This window comes from Phlebotomus papatasi, chromosome 2 (assembly GCF_024763615.1).
Source record: "Phlebotomus papatasi isolate M1 chromosome 2, Ppap_2.1, whole genome shotgun sequence".
Taxonomy (NCBI): Eukaryota; Metazoa; Arthropoda; class Insecta; order Diptera; family Psychodidae; genus Phlebotomus; species Phlebotomus papatasi.
Genome location: NC_077223.1, coordinates 107,353,758 through 107,378,411, shown reverse-complemented (window position 1 = coordinate 107,378,411; position 24,654 = coordinate 107,353,758). Strand labels below are relative to the sequence as shown.

General features: G+C 34.2%; 1 protein-coding gene across 1 annotated transcript in view; it reads right to left on the bottom strand.

The window, feature by feature from the left end:
* Positions 1–24,654, bottom strand: part of LOC129800666 (uncharacterized) — a 169,806-nt gene that overhangs the window by 36,892 nt on the left and 108,260 nt on the right. The window contains exon 8 of the mRNA XM_055845234.1: positions 13,417–13,485. Coding sequence (XP_055701209.1) covers positions 13,417–13,485 — 69 coding nt within the window. The remainder of the gene's footprint in view (positions 1–13,416; positions 13,486–24,654) is intronic.

Sequence of the window (24,654 nt, the reverse complement as noted above, 5' to 3'; positions counted from 1 at the left end):
TTTTTGAGGAGGAAATGGTATTGTTTCTATCTCAATTTGAGATTGAATTTTAGAATTCGTGGGATTAATTTAATCCCATTGCAGCATTGATTTCTGAAAGTCATTATTTATTAGGAAACAGTATTAATTCTATCCCATTCTGGTATTGATTCTATCCTATTTTGGTATTGATTCTATCCCATTTTGGTATCGATTCTATCCCATTCTGGGATTGATTCTATCCCATTCTGGGATTGATTCTATCCCATTTTGGGATTGATTCTATCCCACTCTGGGATTGATTCTATCCCATTTTGGGATTGATTCTATCCCACTCTGGGATTGATTCTATCCCATTTTGGGATTGATTCTATCCCATTTTGGGATTGATTCTATCCCACTCTGGGATTAATTCTATCCCACTCTGGGATTGATTCTATCCCACTTTGGGATTGATTCTATCCCATTCTGGGATTGATTCTATCCCATTTTGGGATTGATTCTCCCGCTCTGGGATTGATTCTGGGATTGATTCTATCCCATTTTGGGATTGATTCTATCCCACTCTGGGATTGATTCTATCCCACTTGGGATTGATTCTATCCCACTCTGGGATTGATTCTATCCCATTTTGGGATTGATTCTATCCCACTCTGGGATTGATTCTATCCCATTTTGGTATTGACTACCCCATTTTGGTATTTTGGTGTGTACACTGTATCCACTGCAGCCCTTTTGCACTAATAACCAGGCAAAAGACAGCATACACTCAGACTTCACTTTAAATACAAAACACTCGCACAAGACACGTCATTACCATCTTCCTTCCCAAACCGATTCCAAAAGGACTATAGGGTATTGATTTTATCCCACTGAGGTATATATTCTACGATACTATGGTATCAGTTTTATATTATTAAGGTATCATTCTCATTCCCGATGGGATAGAATCAATCCCAGAGTGGGATTGAATCAATCTCAGAGTGGCATAAAATCAATCCCAAAATGGTATAGAATCAATCCCAAAATGGGATAGAATCAATGGGATAGAATCAATCCCAGAGTGGGATAGATTCAATCCCAGAGTGGGATAGAATCAATCCCAGAGTGGGATAGAATCAATCCCAAAATGGGATAGAATCAATCCCAGAGTGGGATAGAATCAATCCCAGAGTGGGATAGAATTAATCCCAGAGTGGGATAGAATCAATCCCAAAATGGGATAGAATCAATCCCAGAGTGGGATAGAATTAATCCCAGAGTGGGATAGAATCAATCCCAGAGTGGGATAGAATCAATCCCAAAATGGGATAGAATCAATCCCAGAGTGGGATAGAATCAATCCCAGAGTGGGATAGAATCAATCCCAGAGTGGGATAGAATCAATCCCACAGTGGGATAGAATCAATCCCAGAGTGGGATAGAATCAATCCCAGAGTGGGATAGAATCAATCCCAAAATGGGATAGAATCAATCCCAAAGTGGGATAGAATCAATCCCAGAGTGGGGATAGAATCAAAACTCAGAGTGGGATAGAATCAATCTCAGAGTGGGATAGAATCAATCCCAAAATGGGATAGAATCAATCCCAGAGTGGGATAGAATCAATCCCAAAATGGGATAGAATCAATCCCAAAATGGGATAGAATCAATCCCAGAGTGGGATAGAATCAATCCCAAAATGGGATAGAATCAATCCCAAAATGGGATAGAATTAATCCCAGAATGGGATAGAATCAATCCCAGAGTGGGATAGAATCAATCCCAAAATGGGATAGAATCAATCCCAGAGTGGGATAAAATCAATCCCAGAGTGGGATAGAATCAATCCCAAAATGGGATAGAATCAATCCCAGAGTGGGATAAAATCAATCCCAGAGTGGGATAGAATCAATCCCAGAGTGGGATAGAATCAATCCCAGAGTGGGATAGAATTAATCCCAGAGTGGGATAGAATCAATCCCAGAGTGGGATAGAATCAATCCCAGAATGGGATAGAATAAATCCCAGAGTGGGATAGAATCAACCCCAGAGTGGGATAGAATCAATCCCAGAGTGGGATAGAATCAATCCCAAAATGGGATAGAATCAATCCCAGAGTGGGATAGAATCAATACCAGAGTGGGATAGAATTAATCCCAGAGTGGGATAGAATCAATCCCAGACTGGGATAGAATCAATCCCAAAATGGGATAGAATCAAAACTCAGAGTGGGATAGAATCAATCTCAGAGTGGGATAGAATCAATCCCAGAGTGGGATAGAATCAATCCCAAAATGGGATAGAATCAATCCCAGACTGGGATAGAATCAATCCCAGAGTGGAATAGAATTAATCCCAGAGTGGGATAGAATCAATCCCAAAATGGGATAGAATCAATCCCAGAGTGGGATAAAATCAATCCCAGAGTGGGATAGAATCAATCCCAGAGTGGGATAGAATCAATCCCACAGTGGGATAGAATCAATCCCACAGTGGGATAGAATCAATCCCAGAGTGGGATAGAATCAATCCCAAAATGTGATAGAATCAATCCCAAAGTGGGATAGAATCAATCCCAGAGTGGGATAGAATCAATCCCACAATGGGATAGAATCAATCCCAGAGTGGGATAGAATCAATCCCAAAATGGGATAGAATCAATCCCAGAGTGGGATAGAATCAATCCCAAAATGGGATAGAATCAATCCCAAAATGGGATAGAATCAATCCCAGAGTGGGATAGAATCAATCCCAAAATGGGATAGAATCAATCCCAAAATGGGATAGAATTAATCCCAGAATGGGATAGAATCAATCCCAGAGTGGGATAGAATCAATCCCAAAATGGGATAGAATCAATCCCAGAGTGGGATAAAATCAATCCCAGAGTGGGATAGAATCAATCCCAAAATGGGATAGAATCAATCCCAGAGTGGGATAGAATCAATCCCAGAGTGGGATAGAATCAATACTGGAGTACCCTAAAGTCAATACTGAAATTATATGAAATTAATCCCACAATGGGATGAAATTAGAAACTCATTGTGCTGTAATAAAGGAAATTCAAGCAGTCCCGTGGCGCAACTGGCTAAGGCGTCGACTCTCAAGTGAAGATTTGCTGAAAAGTTGTGAGATCGAATCTCGGCCGATGCAAAAAAATGGATTCTTGGTTGGACTTTGCGAAAATCAATACTACATTGGAATGAAATTAATACCAAAATGGGATGAAAAAATCAATACTTGGAGTACTCCAAAATCAATACCAAATGGGGATGAAAATCAATACAAAAAATAGGATGAAAATACCCTAAAATCAATACGAAAATTGGGATAAAAATATCCTGAAATCAATACGGAAAATGGGATAAAAACACCCTAAAATCAATACCAAGATGGGATAAAATTAATACCACAATACCCTAAAATCAATACTAACGAGGTATTGATTCCAAGGAATATTTTTTTAATCAATACCTAAATACCCTAAAATCAATCCCAGAATGGGATAGAATCAATCCCAAAATGGGATAGAATCAATCCCAGAGTGGGATAGAATCAATCCCAGAGTGGGATAGAATCAATCCCAAAATGGGATAGAATCAATCCCAAAATGGGATAGAATCAATCCCAAAATGGGATAGAATCAATCCCAGAGTGGGATAGAATCAATCCCAAAGTGGGATAGAATCGATCCCAAAATGGGATTAAAATCAATACCAGAATGGGATAGAATCAATACCAAAATGGGATAGAATCAATACCAGAATGGGATAGAATCAATACCAAAATGGGATAGAATCAATACTCATTGCGATTGAAATTTAATGATTTTATGGTATTAAATCAATGACAGAGATTTTCTTGAATTTAATCCCAAAATACCCTAGAATTTAATACCACGAGGTATTGGAGCCCTTTTAATACCAAAAGTATCCCAAAAAAGTATTGATTCTAGGGTATTTTTTTTCTCTGTGAACATTTCCGGAATGTTATTTTAACTTTTTCGGATTTCTATCAAGTGTATGGACTAGGAAGGTGAATTTTTATCGAAAACCGCAAGAGTGGATACTTAATGAATATTTAATTCTTAGTGTATGAGTGCCAAATTGATTTCTCACGAAGTTTAAGCTTGATCAGACGAAGTCATGTTCAGTGCCGAACTTCAGAAGCTGTGATTGTGAAAAATTCTTGCTAAAAACTGCATAATCTTGTTAATGGCGTACAACAAAAGTTCACAATATGCTGTGACCAAGATCTTCAGCACCGAGCTCGAACGACACTGTACATAAGTTTTAAGAACAATTTTAAACTACTGTCGAAACACTCAAACTTATATTTATTACATAACTATATTTACCCCAGTCGAGAAGATACCGGGGTAGAGACAGAAACAAGATAATACAGTCAGATGAAGTTACTTTGCAAAACAACCCAATTACTTTTTTATAAATTTCTGAGGTCGATTCTTGAATTTTAGCTAAATATGTGGTTATGTGCAATAATTTTATCTCAGTTGCAGCTATTTGAGGTTAAGGCGAACAAATTTCCATTTACAGAAATATTCCAGAAGCTGCCCAGAAAATATTGCGAAAATTGTTCTCATAAATTACCATGACAGCATCTTCGTATAAATTTTAATGTCAAAATTTTTACAAATGACTTTTTTCCTTATCTGTCATTGACTTTGCATTATTCCTCGACAAACTTCTTTATGGTCTTGTATACGAAGACGAGAACATTGTGAATGTATCAGCTCATAAAATGCCACAACATAATTCCTCTTCATTGTTATATTCGCGAATAATTTCTCGTTAGAACGAGGGGTTACTAGCTCCGAAATTGGGAAATAATGTTTCGAAATGATATTTACAACTACTTTTAATTAAGTATTAACATATTTTAATCCTATTTGATTCACCAGATAAGTCAACATACATAAAATTCAGCTTATTCAGAAGTACAACATTAAAGGAAATTTTTCAGTGATTCGCCCCTCGTTTGTCAACTAATCTGCTTTTCACTTGTCTGTCTTTTAAGAGAATTTTCTCCACAAATCATATTTTCAATAAAGAAATCCTGCTTGATCCACCTTATGAAACACATACATTCCATACATCCATCCTCTAAATTAGCCATAAATTCGTAAAATTCAATCCAGAACACGAGATACTTTAATGCAGATAAAACAGTTCTAGAGTGTTGCATACAGAACAATGTAAATCGATGCAAGTGTAATACAGTGATAATATTATGCACTATGCTGAAAAATGTAAGAAATTGCTTCATGGAAAATTATTTGAAAATTAGCAATGTACATCACAAATCGCAACATATAAATGTGTACTATACACATAAGCAGATAGTGGACAGAAAAATACACATCTCTTGATTTTTACTCTTTAATTCTTCATGAATTTTTCCGTCCACTATCTGCTACATCTCATCAGACCGAAAATTCATTCAGAATATATACATAAGTATTACAAATTTTATAATTTAAATTTTAGTAAATACAGTTGGAGTTTGAGTCGAAAATATTTGATATCTGTCAATAGGTCGTAATATGAATATTTGAAGTGTTAATAGGTGTTCATTTCACCCTATGTTCACATGAAATATTAGTCATATTTATTATTGATTACTCAATGATTTTTATAACATATTTTGGGTACAGATGATGAATTTTATTTCTTTATGAAAGAATTCACAACCTTTATAACGGTCTTCTTGACAAAAAATCAGAGCTATTCTGATTGCGACAAACACGCTACTAAACGAAAATCTCACATGAAAAATATTTATTTCACCCCTGATAGCAAAAAGACGCTTTGTACGCTATATTAGGGTATTAGCAGATTAGCAGAAAATAACAATGTTATTCTTCTGTGGCGTCCTGGTCATAACGATATTATAGGTAATGAAATAGCAATAAACTCGTAAGGATTGGTGCACGTCAGGACTTTATAGGCCCTGAATCAGTTCTCGGAGTTGAGAAAGAATTAAGGAAACATTACATCCAATACATTACAGGAATATAGCAGACAGAATTTTCGAATGAAGTTTAAGGCTGCAGAATCGCGAAATCCGTAATTGATGGATTAGGTTTAAATAGATTTCAACTTTTGCTAAATCTTAACAAGAGAACTTGAGCGAAATTGCAGGAATTTACACAGGGTACTGGGCACATTGACATCTTCCAAAGTTTGGAGTAAGCGTTACCTCAACTTGAGAGTCTGGAAGCAGTAAAACATATTTTAGAGTCCTTGACCAGATTCACAGTGCAATTCCCTAGGCTTTATCAAGAGAACCCTCAATACTATCGGTACTGGAGTTACTGAAAATAAGGTATGCAAGATAAACAGTAATGAGCAAGACAGTAATCCCCATTAGAGTGAAAGAAATTCCAATGTATTCCAGATTGAAAGTACCAGAGCATAAGATTGAGCATGTAAGGTAATCAGTTTGAATCAGTTTGTAAGGAAGCAAGTTTGAAGTGCACTGATATTGCGGGGGAACGTAACATCTACACACAAGATGAATCCATATTCAAGGCAGAGACGGGAACCGATGAACGGCAGCGGACAAAACAGATCAGTAGTCGGAACCCCCTGGTTCAGCTTACTGGAGTCCAAGAACCTGGACCCTATCGATTCTATATTGCTGTTTTAAATTCTTAAGCCACAGAATTACGATCTTCAAGAAAGAAATGCTATAGTTTTTCGGTCCAGAACGTAACATGAGTTTCAGACTGGAGGCTTATGCCCTAGACATACTTACGACTTAAGCCGAGCGGCGGCTTAGTGAAATGTGATAGAAATGTGGTTTACCATTGTTTTCAATATAATTACGCTAAGTCGTCTCTCGGCTAATCCTCAAGTCTGTCAAGGCCCTTAGACCAGTCCCTGAGGGTCTCGAAACTCTACATAACAAGAAGTTTTAGTGGTTTTCAAAATTTAATAGATCATTTACCCTTAATAATCTACCTTAATATCTAATCCTAAGTCAAAGGTTTTCCCAAAATCTGTGTCTGATAAGAAATTAGAGAACTTATGCCATATGGCTTAGTCTGAGGTCTTAAGCCGGCATAGGACTGCACAAAAAAAATATTTTCATAAAACTGTTAGTAAATGTTTGTGCAATCCTACTGGGGACTTATGAAATGCTCTTAAATCCCTGTACCAAGTTATGTTTCGAAAAATGAAAAGTTTAATTACATTCAGGTTTTGAAGAGCCCTAACGATAGCAGCTTCTGCATTTCCTGCAAAATATAGCGACGTTAAATTGTCACATTTAAGTTCCATTACGGTTTAAAAAACTTTTACAAAATATTATCGAAAATCTTTTTTTAGGCTTGTAGCTGATAAAATGAACTACCACTATGCAAAATATGAAACCGTTGTTATCAGTGGTTTGACAGCTCTGATCTCTGACACTTGTTGCATTCTTTTTCAGCCACCCTGTATATCATATTTTTTGATACAGTCGAGTTTGTGAAAATTCAATTCAAAATTATTTCCCTTGATTGTGTCGGATATCGACTTCGCCATCGATCTGCTCACAATTTAAACAAATTTTAGAAATAATTAGTTTATGAATGTTAGGTAGCACATATGTACAGTGTCAATTAATTATGATGCATGTGTGAATTGCACATGTACATAAGTAAAATTTTCATATGTTCTTTTATTAAATATTTAGTGATTGTTTATGTCAAATACAAATTTTAATTCATCGATAATTGAAATATTTATCTCACAATTTAATTTTCCCGTAAATAATTTTAAAGGAAAGGGATACAGTAGAACCCCGCTATAGGCCATCGCTATATAGTCCACAATTTACCAACCGTTGATTTCAAACACTGAGAAAAAAAGAGGGTGCGATTAACATTTTTTCCTCATAAATTTAACACTTTTTAGGTGTAAAAATATATCAACATTTTTTAATGTTAATTTTGCACCTTACTAAGGGTAAAATTAACATGAAAAAGGATACCTTTTACCCCTAATACACTTAAAAAGTGTAATATTTACACCGATTTCGGATCAATACCGAAGGGTAAAATTGACATTTCCGGAATGTCATTTTAACTTTTTCGGATTTCTCTCAGTGAAAGACTGATTTTAAGTTAGGTTATGTTTTTTTTCTACGCGACATGCAATGTTGTCATAATTATTTTAATATTTTTGGCAAACTTTATTGAGTAGTTGTGATAATTGTGATCCAGAATGAAGAGAGCGAGGACAAGTACCACAATCGCAAAAGAAAGTGGAAGCCGTCGAGCAATTTTAATACTAAAAGTCGTTGATAATTTTAAAAAATGACATGGACTATAGTGCGACCCAAGTGTCAAATCTGGAACCAAATATGGCCTATAGCGAGGCTCTACTGTACTTATTAAAATTAAGCATAATATTATTCGATATTCCTTCTATTGTTTTCTTGTATAATACGAATTGTGTTAATAGATTAATCATGTTCTATATGTTTTGTGCTAAATAATTAAGCAATATGTTAGGAGTCTCAATCAGCAAATGTTAGTCTCTTGGATATAATGAGTTATTGTTTTTCTCTAAAAGCTCTCTAACAGTTTAATTAAAGTTTATTCAATGCGGTTTAAATAAATAACCACATTCTATATATATATGAAATTTTACATGGAGAGTATAAATTTTCTCTCAGGTTCACAATGTTGAATTTTCTAAAAACTTTGCTTGTGTCTAGAAAATTAAAATGCAGCACAATTTCATGATAATTAACGTTTCTATTGTTTCATCTGGGTGGAATGGTATTTTTGCCACATGTTGGAGAATAAAAAAAAAATAAGTCATCTTGCATATAAAAAAAACCTCATTGAATAATTAAAATTGCACCCATATATCCCAGTCGTTGAACAATTAGTGTATGCAAATTTAAGAGCACGTTAATTCATTTCCTGAGCAATTCCAAAAGAACATAATTTTCCTCATAACTGCAGCACAATTTCAAGCAACATTTTCCCACCCATGAAGAATGACTATTCAGGAGGGAGAGAGAAAAAAAACATAAATATTTTATAGGGGACGAAAAGGGAATTTATGAAGCGACTTTTTGCGCAATTAAAGTGAATTTAGAGGTGTGAGCATGAGGATAATTTACCTAGTTGCTAAATTAATGATCACCTGACTCTCCTAAACTCCGTACAGTATTAGTGATTCATTTAGGAATTTGTGAATTAAGTGGAAGCAATAGCTACGACAAAGCTTTAAATTTCACAGCACCAACTGACAAGAAGGAAGGATGAGGTGAATTTGCCACAAATAATCCCATTCTCCAGAAGAAAATCTCCCCTCAATAATTCGGTCAATTAGAAGATTATGAAACACTTGAATGGCAAATATTATTGCATGCTTGGTGTACATTGTGGGTGCGTTTGTACACCATAAATTCTTTAAAGGGCCCCCCTTTTCTGGGCAATATTGATAATTTATCGCCAACACCAAAAGATCTCACCCTCCATTCACCCCATCCACCCCCAACATCAACCATTAATATGAACTAGAGTAAATGGAATATCGCGTGAGTAAGGTATTTTGCCTTAAATACAACACCTACAGAGATTTTTATCGAAAAAAAAAACATCCATTCTCTTTTTTCGCTGTTTGATTTTAAGCAAAAAATGCAACGTATTTAAAAATAAAACCAATGGATTTTTTTCTGGTGCCTTTTCCAGTTTTGAAAGCTTCAAATAAATTCAAGTTGCTCGAATGAAACATTTTCAGAATGACAGAATGCATATATGACGAATTTTGCGAATATTTTCTCGCCAATTATTTTTGGGAGAAGACTGGAAATTGAGCAATTAACAATTTTCCATTGAAAGGAATAATTAAAAACAGAGTGGAAGTGCACTTTTTCAGAGCATCTATCTGTAGCTCATTCAATTATGTCGCTTGGCTTAGCAATTCTTGTAACTTATAGTAGCGAAATGCAGGGTTTAAACCAAGCGCCTGGCAAGTTGGCCTTTTTATATGGAGCTATTTGAAGCCAATTCCTAAATTGATCTCGGACTCAGCTCACAGTGCTCAGAGGAAAAAATTTATTTAAGCAAAAATTTAGTATATTTATCCCTCCATACGGAAAGGTATCTTATAATACGGAAAAACTTCTTACTTTTTAAATATTTAGCATAATGATCACGAGTGCGGAAAAATTCCCATACGCATTTGTATGTGAAAGTAAGAAATTGGCTTCAACTTTGAAGGCCACTCGCCGGGTACTAGGTTTAAACGGTTAGCTGATTTAGAATTTATACAATGAGCAAGTTAGGGCAAATAATGCTCCAAGGGCTCCAAGCGACGATAAGTTTTACAAAAAAAGATTTTTTTTAAAGAAAATAAAGTCATTGTAAGAGTATTTTCTGCGTTTCACTGCTTGAACAGATAGAGCAGTAGTGTAGAGAAAAGTAAAGCGTGTCCACGACAAAATTGTTCCCAAGAATAAAACTTTAAAAATAAAGTATACATAATATTGAAAAAAAAAGAAAAATTTTTTTTGTAGATTTATTAGATAGGGGAAGGTTTTGAACCTTCGTACTAAAAAAGGAATCCAAGATTTAAGATTTTTTACTGAATGCCACACAAACCGAATCAATTATATCACTATTTCAAAAAAATCTCTCACTTATTGGGTTCATAATTCTGCCTCACAAAATTCCTGGAAGTCCTTGGATTTTCCTCTACAGGAAAATGAAAATGTAGTAGCAGTTTTTACGAATGTATCCGGTACCGGAATGCTTCGTACCATTTCTTCCAACCCCTGTAGGCCTCATTTTCCCCGGAAACGTTACACCGGAAACAAAAATTTGGGCATCACTATATGGTACTTTCATCTACTTCTTTTCACTGTTTGTAGAAGATATCACGCATTAAAAGATCAATTTTAAGCTATTTTTCTAACACATGTTTTTTGCAATCGGAAAACCATGTTTTCCCTGCATTCTGACAGTAAGTTCAGAGCTCGGTTAGGTGTGATTCTCTTATAATCACACCTATTGTAATCCTCGGATTTTTTCTGACACCTCCAAACAGTCTTACAGAACATATTTCGGACACAACTAATTTCAAAAATGACCAGCCATCAATTTAAAATGAAATGTGGAAAGTTTCACTTTAAAGCAAGGAAAATTTTATGAAAAATACTCGAAATACATCGAAGTGGCAACAAAAGAATCGCATCTACCTTAAACAATCTAGTTTCATCACTGCACAAATCAGAAAGAAGCAATCACACCTATTGTAATCCTCGTAATTTCTCTAATACTTCGAATCAGTCTTACAGAACATTTTTTGAACATCAGTGATTCTTAGAATTACCAGTGATTAAATTAAAGTTAAATGAGGAAAACTCCGCTTGAAAACAAAGCAAATTGTATGAAAAATGCTTAAAACGCACCGTATGGACAATGAAAGAATCACACCTACCATAAACAGATTTAGGCTTAATGTTCGATTTGACAGAAACTAAACAAAAACATCTGATGAAGTCTCACTTTGCTGTGGAAGTGCGTGTTTTTCTTCGAGATTTTCTTGAAAAATGTTGTAATCGTTGTAATATCACAATTTTCTTGTCAACTTGTTCAGTGGAATCTCTGGATGGGTCAAAATATCCAGAGCGTCGTGCACAGTGTGTCCCAAAACAGTCTGGAATTCACAGAGTTGGTAGTCAATGATTTTGACTGATATTTTTACGAACCTGCAGAGGAGGCAATCTTTGTGAACTTTTCTTCGCCCACAATTCCACCCCCTTCTAGCGAAAGATTTTCACGGTAAATATTAACAATTATATTATAATATTGAAATAATACACCTCAGAATTGCGATTTTAGGTCCATTTTTTATTTTTGCTTCTAGAACCCAGGAAAAAAGGCCTAGGCTCCCAAAGTTGTCCGGAAATGTGAGATGTGGGATTAGCTATAAGAATATATGACCATGGATGATATTTATTTAGTAACTTGGAAAAAAATTAACATTTACGAACCTGCGACGTTACGAAGGTGCGAAACCTTCCCCTAAGTTGGACAAGGCTTTCTTTCTTTATAAATTTATTACTTCAGTTTTATTTGTATATTTTTAATGCTTGAGTTTTATAATTTGGTTCCCTGTGATTAAAAACAAATTTTGTACCGTATTTATCAAGAAAAAAGCCATGTCCAACTTGTACCGGCGAATTGTCCAACTTGTAACACTATGTCCAACTTGTATCACTTTACCCTACCTGAATGAAGGATTTTCTCTATTATAATTTTTATAAACAAGATTTTAATTTCAAGAATTTGACTTAAATATAATTTGTTTATTGTTTTTTTTATAGATAAATAATTCAAAATTATCGATATTTATTTTAATTAATTTTAATAAGTAAACTGTCCGGAGCGAGATAACAATTTCACAGTTATTTTAAGAATAAGAATGCTTTAAGTAAAATTTCTATATTGGCCATAGGTGGTGCAAAAGGTGGCCATAAGAGGAGTCCTTACACTATATTTATTCAACCATTTGCAAGGTATTTTTCGTGTAAATTGAGGATGGAATGGCTTACAGAATATGTCAAAAATATTTTACACGTGACAAAAACAAATTCCATTCAGAAAGCTAAAATATGAATTTTTGATGTATCTGCTAATGCAATTAAAAAAATCGTTGAACAAAAAATATTGTTCGCTCTTCAATTAAAGTGAAACAAGCAAAAATCGGGAAAAATAATGGCTCATTCGAAGAGGAGTGAACATTTTTTTGTCGTTAATTTACAAAATAAATGAAATAGAGCTTTTAATTGATATTTTGTTCCGGTTTGGTGTAGCATCATTTTCCCTGTTGAACGTTTGATGTATCCATCTGCTATTGTTTTACCCATAACAAAAGCACCAGGCGACAGATGAGATTTTTGAAGTATTTTGTGCACAATTAAATTAAGTGACAAACAGTTGTAATATATTTGTTGAGGGTACTTTTCAATATTTTACATGCCCAACATTTTCCAACACAATGGAAAATCCATTTGAGTCGCATTTGGAAAAGTGATGAGGGTTTCTGTGCAAGCAAGAATTTATCATTCTGTACAAATAGAACCTGATGATCTTTACTTAGGACATGATAAACTTCTTAATTCCTTGGTTGAAAAGAAGATTTTTCACCAAAACATTTCTCAATGCTATATTTATACGCTACTCCCAAAAGCAATCCATCATCCTCGATGTCATTCGTCAAAATTAATCAACTAAAATCCTACCAGACAATACTTCGTAATTTTCAGTCCAAAAGGATCTCACAAAAACTTTTCCTTTTATGATTCACTGTAAAACCTTATTAAATTCCTCATTTCATTTTCTATACTCTACAAAATACTGCTAATGTGAAATATTTTGTGGATTCGCCCAAGGATTTAGCTAGAAAATGCGAAAAATTTTCTACTCACTGTGCAATAGATGAAAAATGCACCAAGAGCAATAACTCTCAAAAGGGCTGGACTAGCAGCTCGAACAACCTGCAATTAAAAGAAAGCACATTGATTTATGAAATTTTCAATGCTTTTGATATAAGCTCTATATGTTTCTTCTAAGTACGAGTGAAGAAACTTTTATTTGGGAACAGTTATCAACACTTTACGGGGAGGAAAATCAATGCCTTTATGCCAGAGAAATAACTTGTTAGTGTCAGTGAAATCTCGGAATTGGTTTGCTTTTATTAAAATTAAAACTATTCAGTTAATATCATGAGATTTGAAAAATTGAGAACAGTTGCCAGCGCCACTCGCGGTAATTATAAGTACCTTCAAGCAGAGGAATAGGCTATCGGTAAATAAGTGGACTCTTGGTAGTTGCTTTTATTTCGCTTTAAGTATATCTTTTTTTTGTAAAAATAAAATCATTTGACTATTCAGCTAAAATATTGGGGATTAATAGATGAGAACAGTTGCCAGCACCACTCACGGAAGAAATAAATACCTTTAAGCACGGGAATAAACTCTTGGTATCATTGAACTCTTGAAATTCGCTTTTATTTTGCTTTAGATATGGCGCTTTTTCTGTAAAAGTGAAATAATTTGACTATTCAGCTAAATTCTTGAAGATTTAAAATTGAGAACAGTTGCCAGCACCACTCGCGGGAAAAATCTGTACATTCAAATAGAGAAATAGGCTATCGGTAATAGTCAACTTTTGTAATTTGCTCTTATTTCACTTTAAATACTCTTTTTTGTAAGAATAAAAACACTTGATTATTCAGGTAAAATCTTCAAGATTAATAATTGAGAACAGTGATCAGCGCTACTCGGGAGAAAAATCAATGCCTTCTGTGCCTCAAATCATATGCCCTGTGAACTAAGGAGACCTATGGCAAAGTAAGAAGAGAACAGATTTAACCACTAAAGAAGGCTTGGAGTGGATTACTAATAGGATACGTAGTGATAGGCGTGATAGGATACATGCTGATAGGATTTATCATCAAGCACTGCCACATTAGTCATTCTCTGTGCAGCTAAAGCGTGTCCACGACAAGATTGTTCCAAATGATTTAATATTTTTATGACAGATGTCATTAGCTTCGAATTCTTGTTGTATGAAAACATTGTAGGGTGGAGTAAGTACTTTTTGCCACTTTAAGGTTCCATATGCTTGTAATTTTTAAATAAAATGAAATTTTGCACAAAGATACCTTAAAGCCGTTTCTTCTTTCCAAGAGAATTCCCAAAATTGTTTGGATATTTTAGTGAGAAATTTTCATGCGATTATGCATGTTTCAGTATTTTTGGCCATTGTGTGTAAGCACTTTTGGCCACTTGTTTCCAATAGAATTTTAATAAAATAACAGAAGAAATAGGTTTCGAAAACTTTCACAACTACACAGTACAAGTCCTATTCTTATTTAACACCAATTTTATGTGATTATTAGAGTATTTGAAACGACTTTTTGCACATTTTCTATTTGGTGTAAAAATCAGTCAAAAGTCACGATTGTTTTTACTGAAATCCGCGAGGTGCGCCACGTGTAAAATGTAAGGGAAAATGCATGGCCAAAAGTACGTTCACAGCCGAAAAAAGTAAGCTCTTTTAGCCACATTCGATTTTCTTTTAATTTGTTAGAAAATATTATTAAGGATGATATCACAATAAAAATTTAGTTAACCCATTCAGTCAATGTACCAGAAATACTTGAGATAGAATGTTCATTTTGAGCAAAAATTTTGCATGACCTTTCGCGAAGCAAGAAAACAATAACAAAATGTATTTTCATCTCTGTCGGACTATTTTTCCCAAGTAATTGAAGAACTAAAGTTACTAAAAATCCATTCCCGACAGCAATTCGAGTATCAGTTGCCCTGGAATAAATCATCTAAAATCACTCAATTTGCGTATGGTATACAATACCATGGTAAGGAATGGGTTAATTAAGAAATGGACTTTCATTGAATAACATCAAATATTTTCATCAAAAATATGAAATAATGCAAAACAATTTCTCTTAACATTAACAAGTTTCTTAAGAATCCCATGTTTTTTTTAGTGATTATTTACCTTGTCGAGAATTTCTTTCAATAACTTAGAATTAATCAAGTCGATACAAAATCAAATATGGTTTTCTGATTCGTTAGATTAGAGGTCACGAAATAAGACCTATTTTCTTGTTCTAAATATACTCATAATTGCTTTACAATATGATTTTACTTTAGGTGGCCAAAAGTGTTTACATGGCCAAAAGGGCCGACTCTACCCTAACACGTGTTTTTACTTTTCTTTTGGTGAAACTCTCATCAAATTCTCTTCATTTTTCACTGAGATACGAAATGATAATGGAAAAGAGAAGGGAACTGATCTAAATTATCCTGAAGTCAATTACGCGAACCTAGGAAAACTCACAAATACCTCACGCCAGACCGTCCGGAAGGTGATTCTTCGATTCCTCAACAGTAAAACCACTACTCAGAAACCTGGATGTGGAAAAAATCGGAGTATTGGAGATCGAGATTTGGAGAAAAGGGTGATTATGCGCCTCTTTTGCACTCGAAGGCAATTCTTCGAAGATACAAACATACTATCTCACACGGAGGCCCATTAAGCGTAATAAAAAGTGAAGCTATTTTTCATTTTGCTTTGTAAAAATTTTACAGATATTGCACCGCGCCTTAAACAAATTTGCTCGTAGTTCTTGTATTATTTCGGCGAGCATAATGAAATATGTATTTTTACATAGCTTTTAATGCACTATTTCGAAATATATCAGACTGACAAGTCAATTCTCTTTAGTAAAAGACTTGCCAATAGTCTTCAGTGCCTCTATGCAAAAACGTATGGAAAAATGAAATGTCAAGAGGCCCCTGATCTCAAATAAATAAGTCGTCGCCTTAGAAATTCATTGCAAAACACGTTCAAACCGACTGCTTCACTTGGAATAAATTATGTGAAGGATAGACTACCCCATGTTTACATCTGCCCTGGTTTCCCCTAAAATTATAAAATCTTTATTTTCCGCTTGTTGTGTTGCTTGCATGAAGTATAGGCTTAACGGCGTTATCACACTTGCACATTAAAATTTTAATGTGATTCACATTAATTGTCGCTTGTGAGCGTCCAAATATGTTATTTGTGTCTTTGAGTCACTTAATATTTAGAGTTTTTCTATTTATTGATAAAGAAGTGGACTTGGCCTGCAAATGTAAGTTTAAATTTACCTAAAGCATAAATATTTTTCACATTAAAAAATTAAAGAGAAAATCGCATTAATTTTTCGCATTAATGCTGTAAATCAATTTATATCAAATTTTGCGGGCCAAGTCTACCTTTTTATCAACAAATAGATCAAATTTTGAATATTAAATGATTCAAACACACAAATTACATATTTGGACTCTCACCAACGACAATTAAAGTGAATCATATTAAAATTTTAATGTGCAAGTGTGATAACACAGTAACAGTATAACCTCTCTACCTTTGGCTTTTTTCTCCGTGTCCATTGGGGAAATTTTGGTGGGGCTTCTTGTAATATTTAGCATGGACATCAAATTACCAATAACATTTCTGCTTCGAAAAATATTTAAATTTTAGAGGATTCATTGAGATTATTTAACTATATTTTCTCTTTCATCAATGTGTCAAATTGTGACCCAAATCTCTTTCATAAAAGAAGAAATTCAGTGTGAATTGAATTTATTCATCGTCCTCTGTATCTCTTCTAACGAAAATATACAAATTGAACATGAAAACTTAATAGGATTTGTTTGTGAATATTTCCAAGAAGTTTTTAGTCTTCACTAACTAGTATCCTTTTCTGCGAAGTATGCTATTTTGGAATACATGAATAAGTCATTTGTGATAGTTTGATGCGTAAAAGACTTTCAGAAACTTCTTTTTCTACCTCAAAAATCAGTCGAGATAAGGAAGTTTTCGTGGTGTTGGATGAGATTAAAAAATTGATGCTTGAGTTAATGGTTAAAAAAATCACGAATTAAGAACCTTTTCTATTGATTAGTTCTCCGTGGATTGAAGTTTGCAAACTGAGGTGTTGTTAATTCAAAATCAGTTCTTGTTTCGCGTGAAAACATTGGGAAATTCGAAAACTATATGCTGCAAGACAAAATTCAATGAGTTTATACGTGGAGTAATTGGGTGTTGGGTGGAGAATATCTTTAGCACTAGTTTCTGAACAGGAAAACCCTTATAAACAATTTTGTTAAGACATAGTGAAAGCTTCAATGTAAATCGCATACATAATTAGCAAAAGCTTCATTGAATTTCAATTAAAATCTATTACAATTCACCTTTCCACTTAAATTTCTCACCTACATCCCCCAAAACTTCCAACACATTGGAGTCCCAAAGATAAATTTACTATGAGATCATATCAACATTGTATGTAACTTTTCGCAAAAGCAGCATTTAGCACTAGGGTTAAATGTTGTTTTGCCGGAAAATTTAAACTTTTGCAAGTTGGATGAGATATATTAATATTGAAATTACTTGTTGACAGTAAACTCCACCTTTTCAACAAACATTGGTGCCTCATGCACGTGCTGTAATGCTTCATTATAATGTGCAAAATTCAATTTTCAAACTGCAATGTTTGTTTATGCAAAACATCCTATTGTTCATGATTATTGAGAGATTGAACCTGACCAATTTTGCCATGAAAACCACCATAGTACACATTAGGTGTTTTGCAAAATTTACTAAATATGCAGCAATATTAGCTCTTTGTCTGAGACCGAAATGAAATTTCTATGGTTCAATAATGAGATTACCTCTGGAACTTAATGAGGGTGCATGCGAATTTTGGGGCAGATTCCTCGTTAAATCAGTAGGAAAATTTATCTAGTATTATGCAATTGTGCAACAAAATTGCACATTTGATTCGATGTCCTTACAAGAAAGAGGAAGTACAGGGAAATATCAGAAATTATATTCACAAAATACTCTAAATTAGTCGGCAAATAATTTACAAATTATTTTACTTGAGCAGATTAAATGTATCAGACCTTATAAAGGGGATATCGTATTCCCGAAACGTTGTAGTGAATAAAAATTGAAAGAAGCGGGAAAAAAGGGACAAATCCGTTTTTTCCGGATATTAAAATCCGGAATAGTCAGACTTCAATTTAGGTAAATTGCTCGATTTGCCGAAATCAACTAATGTTACATAGTCATGAGCAAACAAATGTAACATAGTCCTGAGGGAAAACCTAAGTATAGAAAAACCTGTATAGACCCCCAAGAATAAAAGAAGCAGTGACCGAGTACTGAGAAGAAAAGTGCCGAAGTGTGTTTAAACTAATCCCTGATACTTTTATTCTGGATATGACTACACTGAGAAAAAAAGAGGGTGCGATTAACTTTTTTCCTCATAACTTTAACATTTTATAGGTGTAAAAATATATCAACATTTTTTAATATTAATTTTACACCTTTTTAAGAGTAAAATCAACATGAAAAAGGGTGACTTTAACCCCTAATACACCTAAAAAGGGTAATGTTTACACCGATTTTGGATCAATACCGCAGGGTTAAATTAACATTTCCGGAATGTTATTTTAACTTTTTCGGATTTCTCTCAAATGTAGAAAATACCATGCAAACTATCAAACCAAGCGGTCAAGCATGCGGTATATTTCTCGCAAAAGAAGGTTATAGGTCCTACTGTGCAGAACAGTACACATCCAAATCGGCCCTTGAAGTAAAATTTTGAAACCAAAATCGAGCAAGACTTCTGTACGATTGATTTTTTCCGAAATTCAAGGGATGTGTTTTAATGGACGAAGATATTTATTTAAAAACGGTCTTTCAGAAAGTTTCCGGTCAAAAGTTTTACATTGCGACTGAACGTGATGATGTCCCAGTCTAGTACAAATTTGTGTTGACTGAGAAGTTTGCGAAGTAGGTTGTAGTCTAGACATAGGCATAAAACACAGCCTCTCGTCAAATATTCAAAATTAACGTCAAATATTTACCTCGAAGGATGTTTGGAAAAACGGACTTTTCCGTTCTTACGACAACACATGGGTAATGTTACGTTTTGACCTGATTTGGGTAGTTTGTTACTGCTTTAATTCTGCTATTTCAGGACAAAATTGTCCTTGCGGTGAGCGTCGGTGAAGTGGTTTAATCCAAAATTAAAACACTCAAGGTTCCAGAGCTTTCGACATTAATTTTAATTTTTAATTTTGGATTAAACCACTTCACAGACGCTCACCGGAAGAACAATTTTGTCCTGAAATAGCAGAATGGAAATCTCACCGTCGGTTTTACCTACTAGAAATTAGTTACTGCTTTAAATCGGTTTTAAAATGCAGTAGCATAAGGCTATGGTCGACTTTGTATCAAAACAGATAAACCCTTTAAATTGTCCTGAGTTATGATTCATTAAAAAATTCTGGGTAATTGCCAGAAAGTAACTTCGGATAAGGGACAGAGCAATAAACAGCGGCCAATAAATGCGTTCGTTTAAGTTCCATCTTACGTTTCTCTGTAACCGGATGATGAATCTTGCTAAAATTTGCATCAGTTGTTCTTTGTAGAAGTGTAAACAATAAACAATATACTGCCAAGGGTTTTATATGTCCGGTAGTATAAGAGGTAGGGAGATCTGCAAGTGGCGTCCAGATTTATTTTTAACCAAACTTAATTTTTAAAGATTTGTCTATGGGTCGGCTTAAACCTTTATCGGTTCCGCTGCATTCAGGCCAATTTGGGCCCATTATGCACTCCCCATTACTTCATTCTATCTTAATCCATAAGGCGGTCCTACAGCTCCATATCTCGGCTTCTGTATGCCTGAGGTTCACACACAATGCCATTTCTATATCGCGGCAGACCAGCCTTGGTTGGATCAGTTGCAGTGAATGTGTATTTGTATCGACAGATCTCTTTATGCCGAACTCGTTTTCTGTACCAGCCTCTCTTGTTTAGGCAGTTTATTGTCAATGGATTAGGCATTACTTTTCCATCCATTTACTGGACTAATTCGATACGGCTGCTGAAAAATCTGCAGCTTCCGAGTTTCGAACCCGAGACCTCACAGTCATAGAGCCACTACTCTACCAACTGATCCACTGAGGCTCTAATTTTTGAAACTACGTCGGTTATTCATTTTTGGTTTATGGGTAATAATACTTAATAATAACTTTAGCTTCTATTTTATATTTGTATTTTTTGCTAATGCATTTTATAAGAAAAGAAAATAGCTAATGAACACAAAAGTTCTTTCGGCATGATGGAAAGACATAGCAGGACATAGGAAATTTCATGCCCCTGAGTAGAGCTATGAACCGGTCTTTAGACCTTAACTTGAGCCTAGTTCTCAGAGGTTTTGTATTTGTAAACATTGAGAAATTGGAATGACTTTTCAAAATCTAATTGGTCAAGTATCCTTGTACCTATATTCTTAGTAGGGTAAGTGTAGCCAATTCCGGTCAACTTGCAATTCCGATCAGCTTGCAATTCCGGCCACATGTTTTTCTCAAATTTCCATGAATTTTTAGAGTTTGCATCAAGGGCCCATAAAGCCTAATGAAAAGTGAATCTATTTTTCAATTTTTCTTGTAAAAATTTTGCAGATATTGCACCGCGACTTAAACAAATTTGCTTGTAGTTCTTGTATTATTTCGGCGAACATTATGAAATATGTATTTTTAGATAACTTTTAATACACGATTTTGAAATATATCAAACTGATAAGTGAATTCTCTTTAGGAAGAAAGTTGCCAATAGTCTTAAGTGCATCCATGCAAAAACGTATGGAAAAATGAAATGTCGAGAAGGCCCTGGTTTGCATACTCTAGAGATTGCACAATGCAAAAAATAACAAAAAATATCGCTTCGACGAGCAAGATGATCTGAAAAAGGCATTGGAAGAATTCCGAAAGGGCAAAGGACCATGAGAATGTAGGAGGCCGGAATAGGCCACCAATGCTATGTCTACATTTTTATTCATTTTAAAATATATTTATAATGATCTTAGAGGAAATAAAGACGATGAACTGTCTACAAGGTTTCAAGCAACACTCCTTATAAAAAAGTAACACAAATTCAATTTGTATTAAAAATAATTACTTTTCAAACATCAGACTTTGGCGCTTACATGAAACTTATGACGAAATTTGGCACACTTACCCTAAATATAATATTTTCTTAAAAATTTTGCCTATCAAGAAATTCGAAAGTTAACTCATATGGCTTTAATTGTGTTATCACACTTGCACATTAAAATCTTACTATGATTCACTTTAATTGTCGTTGGTGAGAGTCCAAATGTGTAATTTGTATGTTTGAATGATTTTGTATTTAAAATTTGATCTATTTGTTGATAAAAAGGTAGACTTGGCCCGCAAAATTTGATATAAATTGATTTATAGCATTAATGCGAAAAAATAATGCGATTTTCTCTCTAATTTTTTAATGTGAAAAATATTTATGCTTTAGGTAAATTTAAACTTATTTTTGCAGGCCAAGTCCACTTCTTTATCAATAAATAGAAAAACCCCAAATATTAAGTCACACAAAGACGAAAATAACATATTTGGACGCTCACAAGCGACAATTAATGTGTATCACATTAAAATTTTAATGTGAAAGTGTGATAACGCCGTAAGTCTGAAGATAGTATTAACAATTACTTACTCAGACTTGCTGAGTAAGCTTCATGGAGTAAGCTTTCAAAATAACATTAGATCACATCCACTTATAAATTTATTATACTTAAATTATTATTAAATATCATTTTTTAATTAATTCTAATTAAATATTTCATACTTGTAATTGTTCAATTCATTTTGATTTATCCTTGGCTAAATTCAACAAATAATCAGCTTAAAAGCATTCGATATATATCCGAACATAAAACACAAAATTGCCTAAAAATCCAGCTTTGCCAAGCCGTAAAGCCTTATGTTTGGTTCCATCCAATAAAAAAGGACTTCTCTTGAGCTCAAACATTTGCTCTCCTCAAGCCGTTTTCTGAGCTAATTTTTTCTCAGTTTTCCTACTTCATCTACCAGATTTCTACGAGAATATGCTAGGAGAAAAAAGAGGAAAAATCTCATCTAGCAATAAATCAACAACACTTTCTCCCCTTGAGTCCCTTTCGGGGAAAATTTATGTAAATGGCATCGAGTCCGATTTCTGCAAACAATAAATAATTTTCTTTCACTTCATTCCACTAATAAAACAAGGAGTGACAAGTGGATGGAGAGTAGGGAACAAAAAGGTAATGATAAATCGATTCGTCTGACACGCAACTTTTAGAAAAGAAGGAAAAATGTAACAAGTTACATCATAATCTTTGTGTCTTCTCTTAGGTTCTTCTTGGGCGTAAGATTGAGAAGGAAAAAGTTTTTTTTTCTCTATAACGGCTGTACAATTTTGGGAAAAAATCCTTTTAGATTTGCACGCATTAAAATCACTCATTTTTTCCTTGGGATCGTCTGTTTGGGATTTAAATAAAAAAGATGAGAGAAGGATAAATCGGAATTAATTGAGAGTGAAGTGACAATGTCATTTCTTATGATTTTTTTTTATCCTTTTGCATAAATTCGCACTTGGTTTTGTTGTTGAAGAAGAACAAGCTCCAGCATGGTAATCAATATGGAAGCATAACATCAGCAATTTCATCTTGAGGACATGCACCATAAAGAAAATAAATAGCCACCCTCTCTCAATTCTTCCGGAGAATCCTCGAGAATGCCTTTCTCTTAAGTTCCTTCCCAGTATTTACTTGTGAAATGGAGCCTTTTCTATCGCCTCTACTATTCCCTAACCCTCCCTAGTTTTTTTTCTCTTTGTGAGACTTTTCTCTGGAAAAGCTCTTCCACCAACACATTTTCCTCCCAAGTGCCTCTTACCAGGACAATCGCGTTAAAAGCGCAAATTCATGGCGTGAATTTAATTGCAAAATTAACACAAGACCACAAATTATCGAGACACAAATCGATATAAAAGTTTATATTGCAAATTTATGAGTAACGCACCCTTGCATCGATATCCCAGTCAACAGAAGCCTGCTTGAAAATACATAAATTAGCATTTTTGTGGACAAAGGACCAAAATGAATGATAAAATGCAAATATAAGGCCAAAAGGTACACAAAAAAAAGCTCTCACGCTAAATAGGTGGATCAGGATTAATCTGTCAGAGTTTGAAATGGGCGAACTGGGACTTTTTTTTATTGAGGGGAATACAATAGGCGATTTTTAATAATACCCCGAAAAATTGACATGGACAGAGATAAACAGTAATATAAACACGTGGAATATTTTTATCCCAAGTGGCTATACCTATAAATTTTAAACCCAGAGGCAGGTTCAATATTTCATTCAGTTGACTGAAAAATATTCAAAAATGTATGGAAAAGCTTCCTAGTTTCCCGCTTTGAGGAATACACGAACTAAAAATTGAATAACAATTCAATTTACCGATTTATTACCCTTCAATTACCGATTTATTACTACATCAGAAATTTGTTAAATTTATTCAAAAATATCTTTAAGGATTAGGTATTTCAAATAAATTGAATTTGCAATAATTGTTTAATAAATACGTTTTCCAGCGACTTTATTTTAGAGATTCACCAATTCATTTGTAGGTTATCTCGATAAAATGAGTTTAAAGCTTTGTAGAAAGCGTAATTGAAAATTTACTAGTGGTTATTACTATGCTCAATGGTTCCAATGGTAGATTAATCACACTAAAATTCAAGTGTCCTGGGTTCGAACCCTTTCTAAGTCATCATGAATTTTTCTGGCCTTATAAGTTCAAAACTAAAAATTTAAGGGAAACTGAGGCAGAATCGAACATGGGGTAGCACCGAACATTGATTTTTATTTCTCATTTACAATTTTAATTTTCAAAACATTTAGAATACACAATGAATCAAATATAACATTTTAAACAATAACTAAAATGATCGCGAGACTTAGGGTAAGTGTGCCAAATTTCGGCATAGTTGCATGTAAGCACCGAAGTCCTAAGTTTGAAATGCAATATTTTTGATTCATATTGATATTTTTGTTACTTCCTTTTCGGGAAGGTTGTGTGGAACCTTGTAAATTAGTTTATCATCTTTGTTTTCTTTATATCAATTCCTACAATATTAAAAAATAATAATAATATGGACATTGCTTTGGGCAGTAGTCAGGCCACTTTGAGTGAAATACCGGACACCTTTTTTC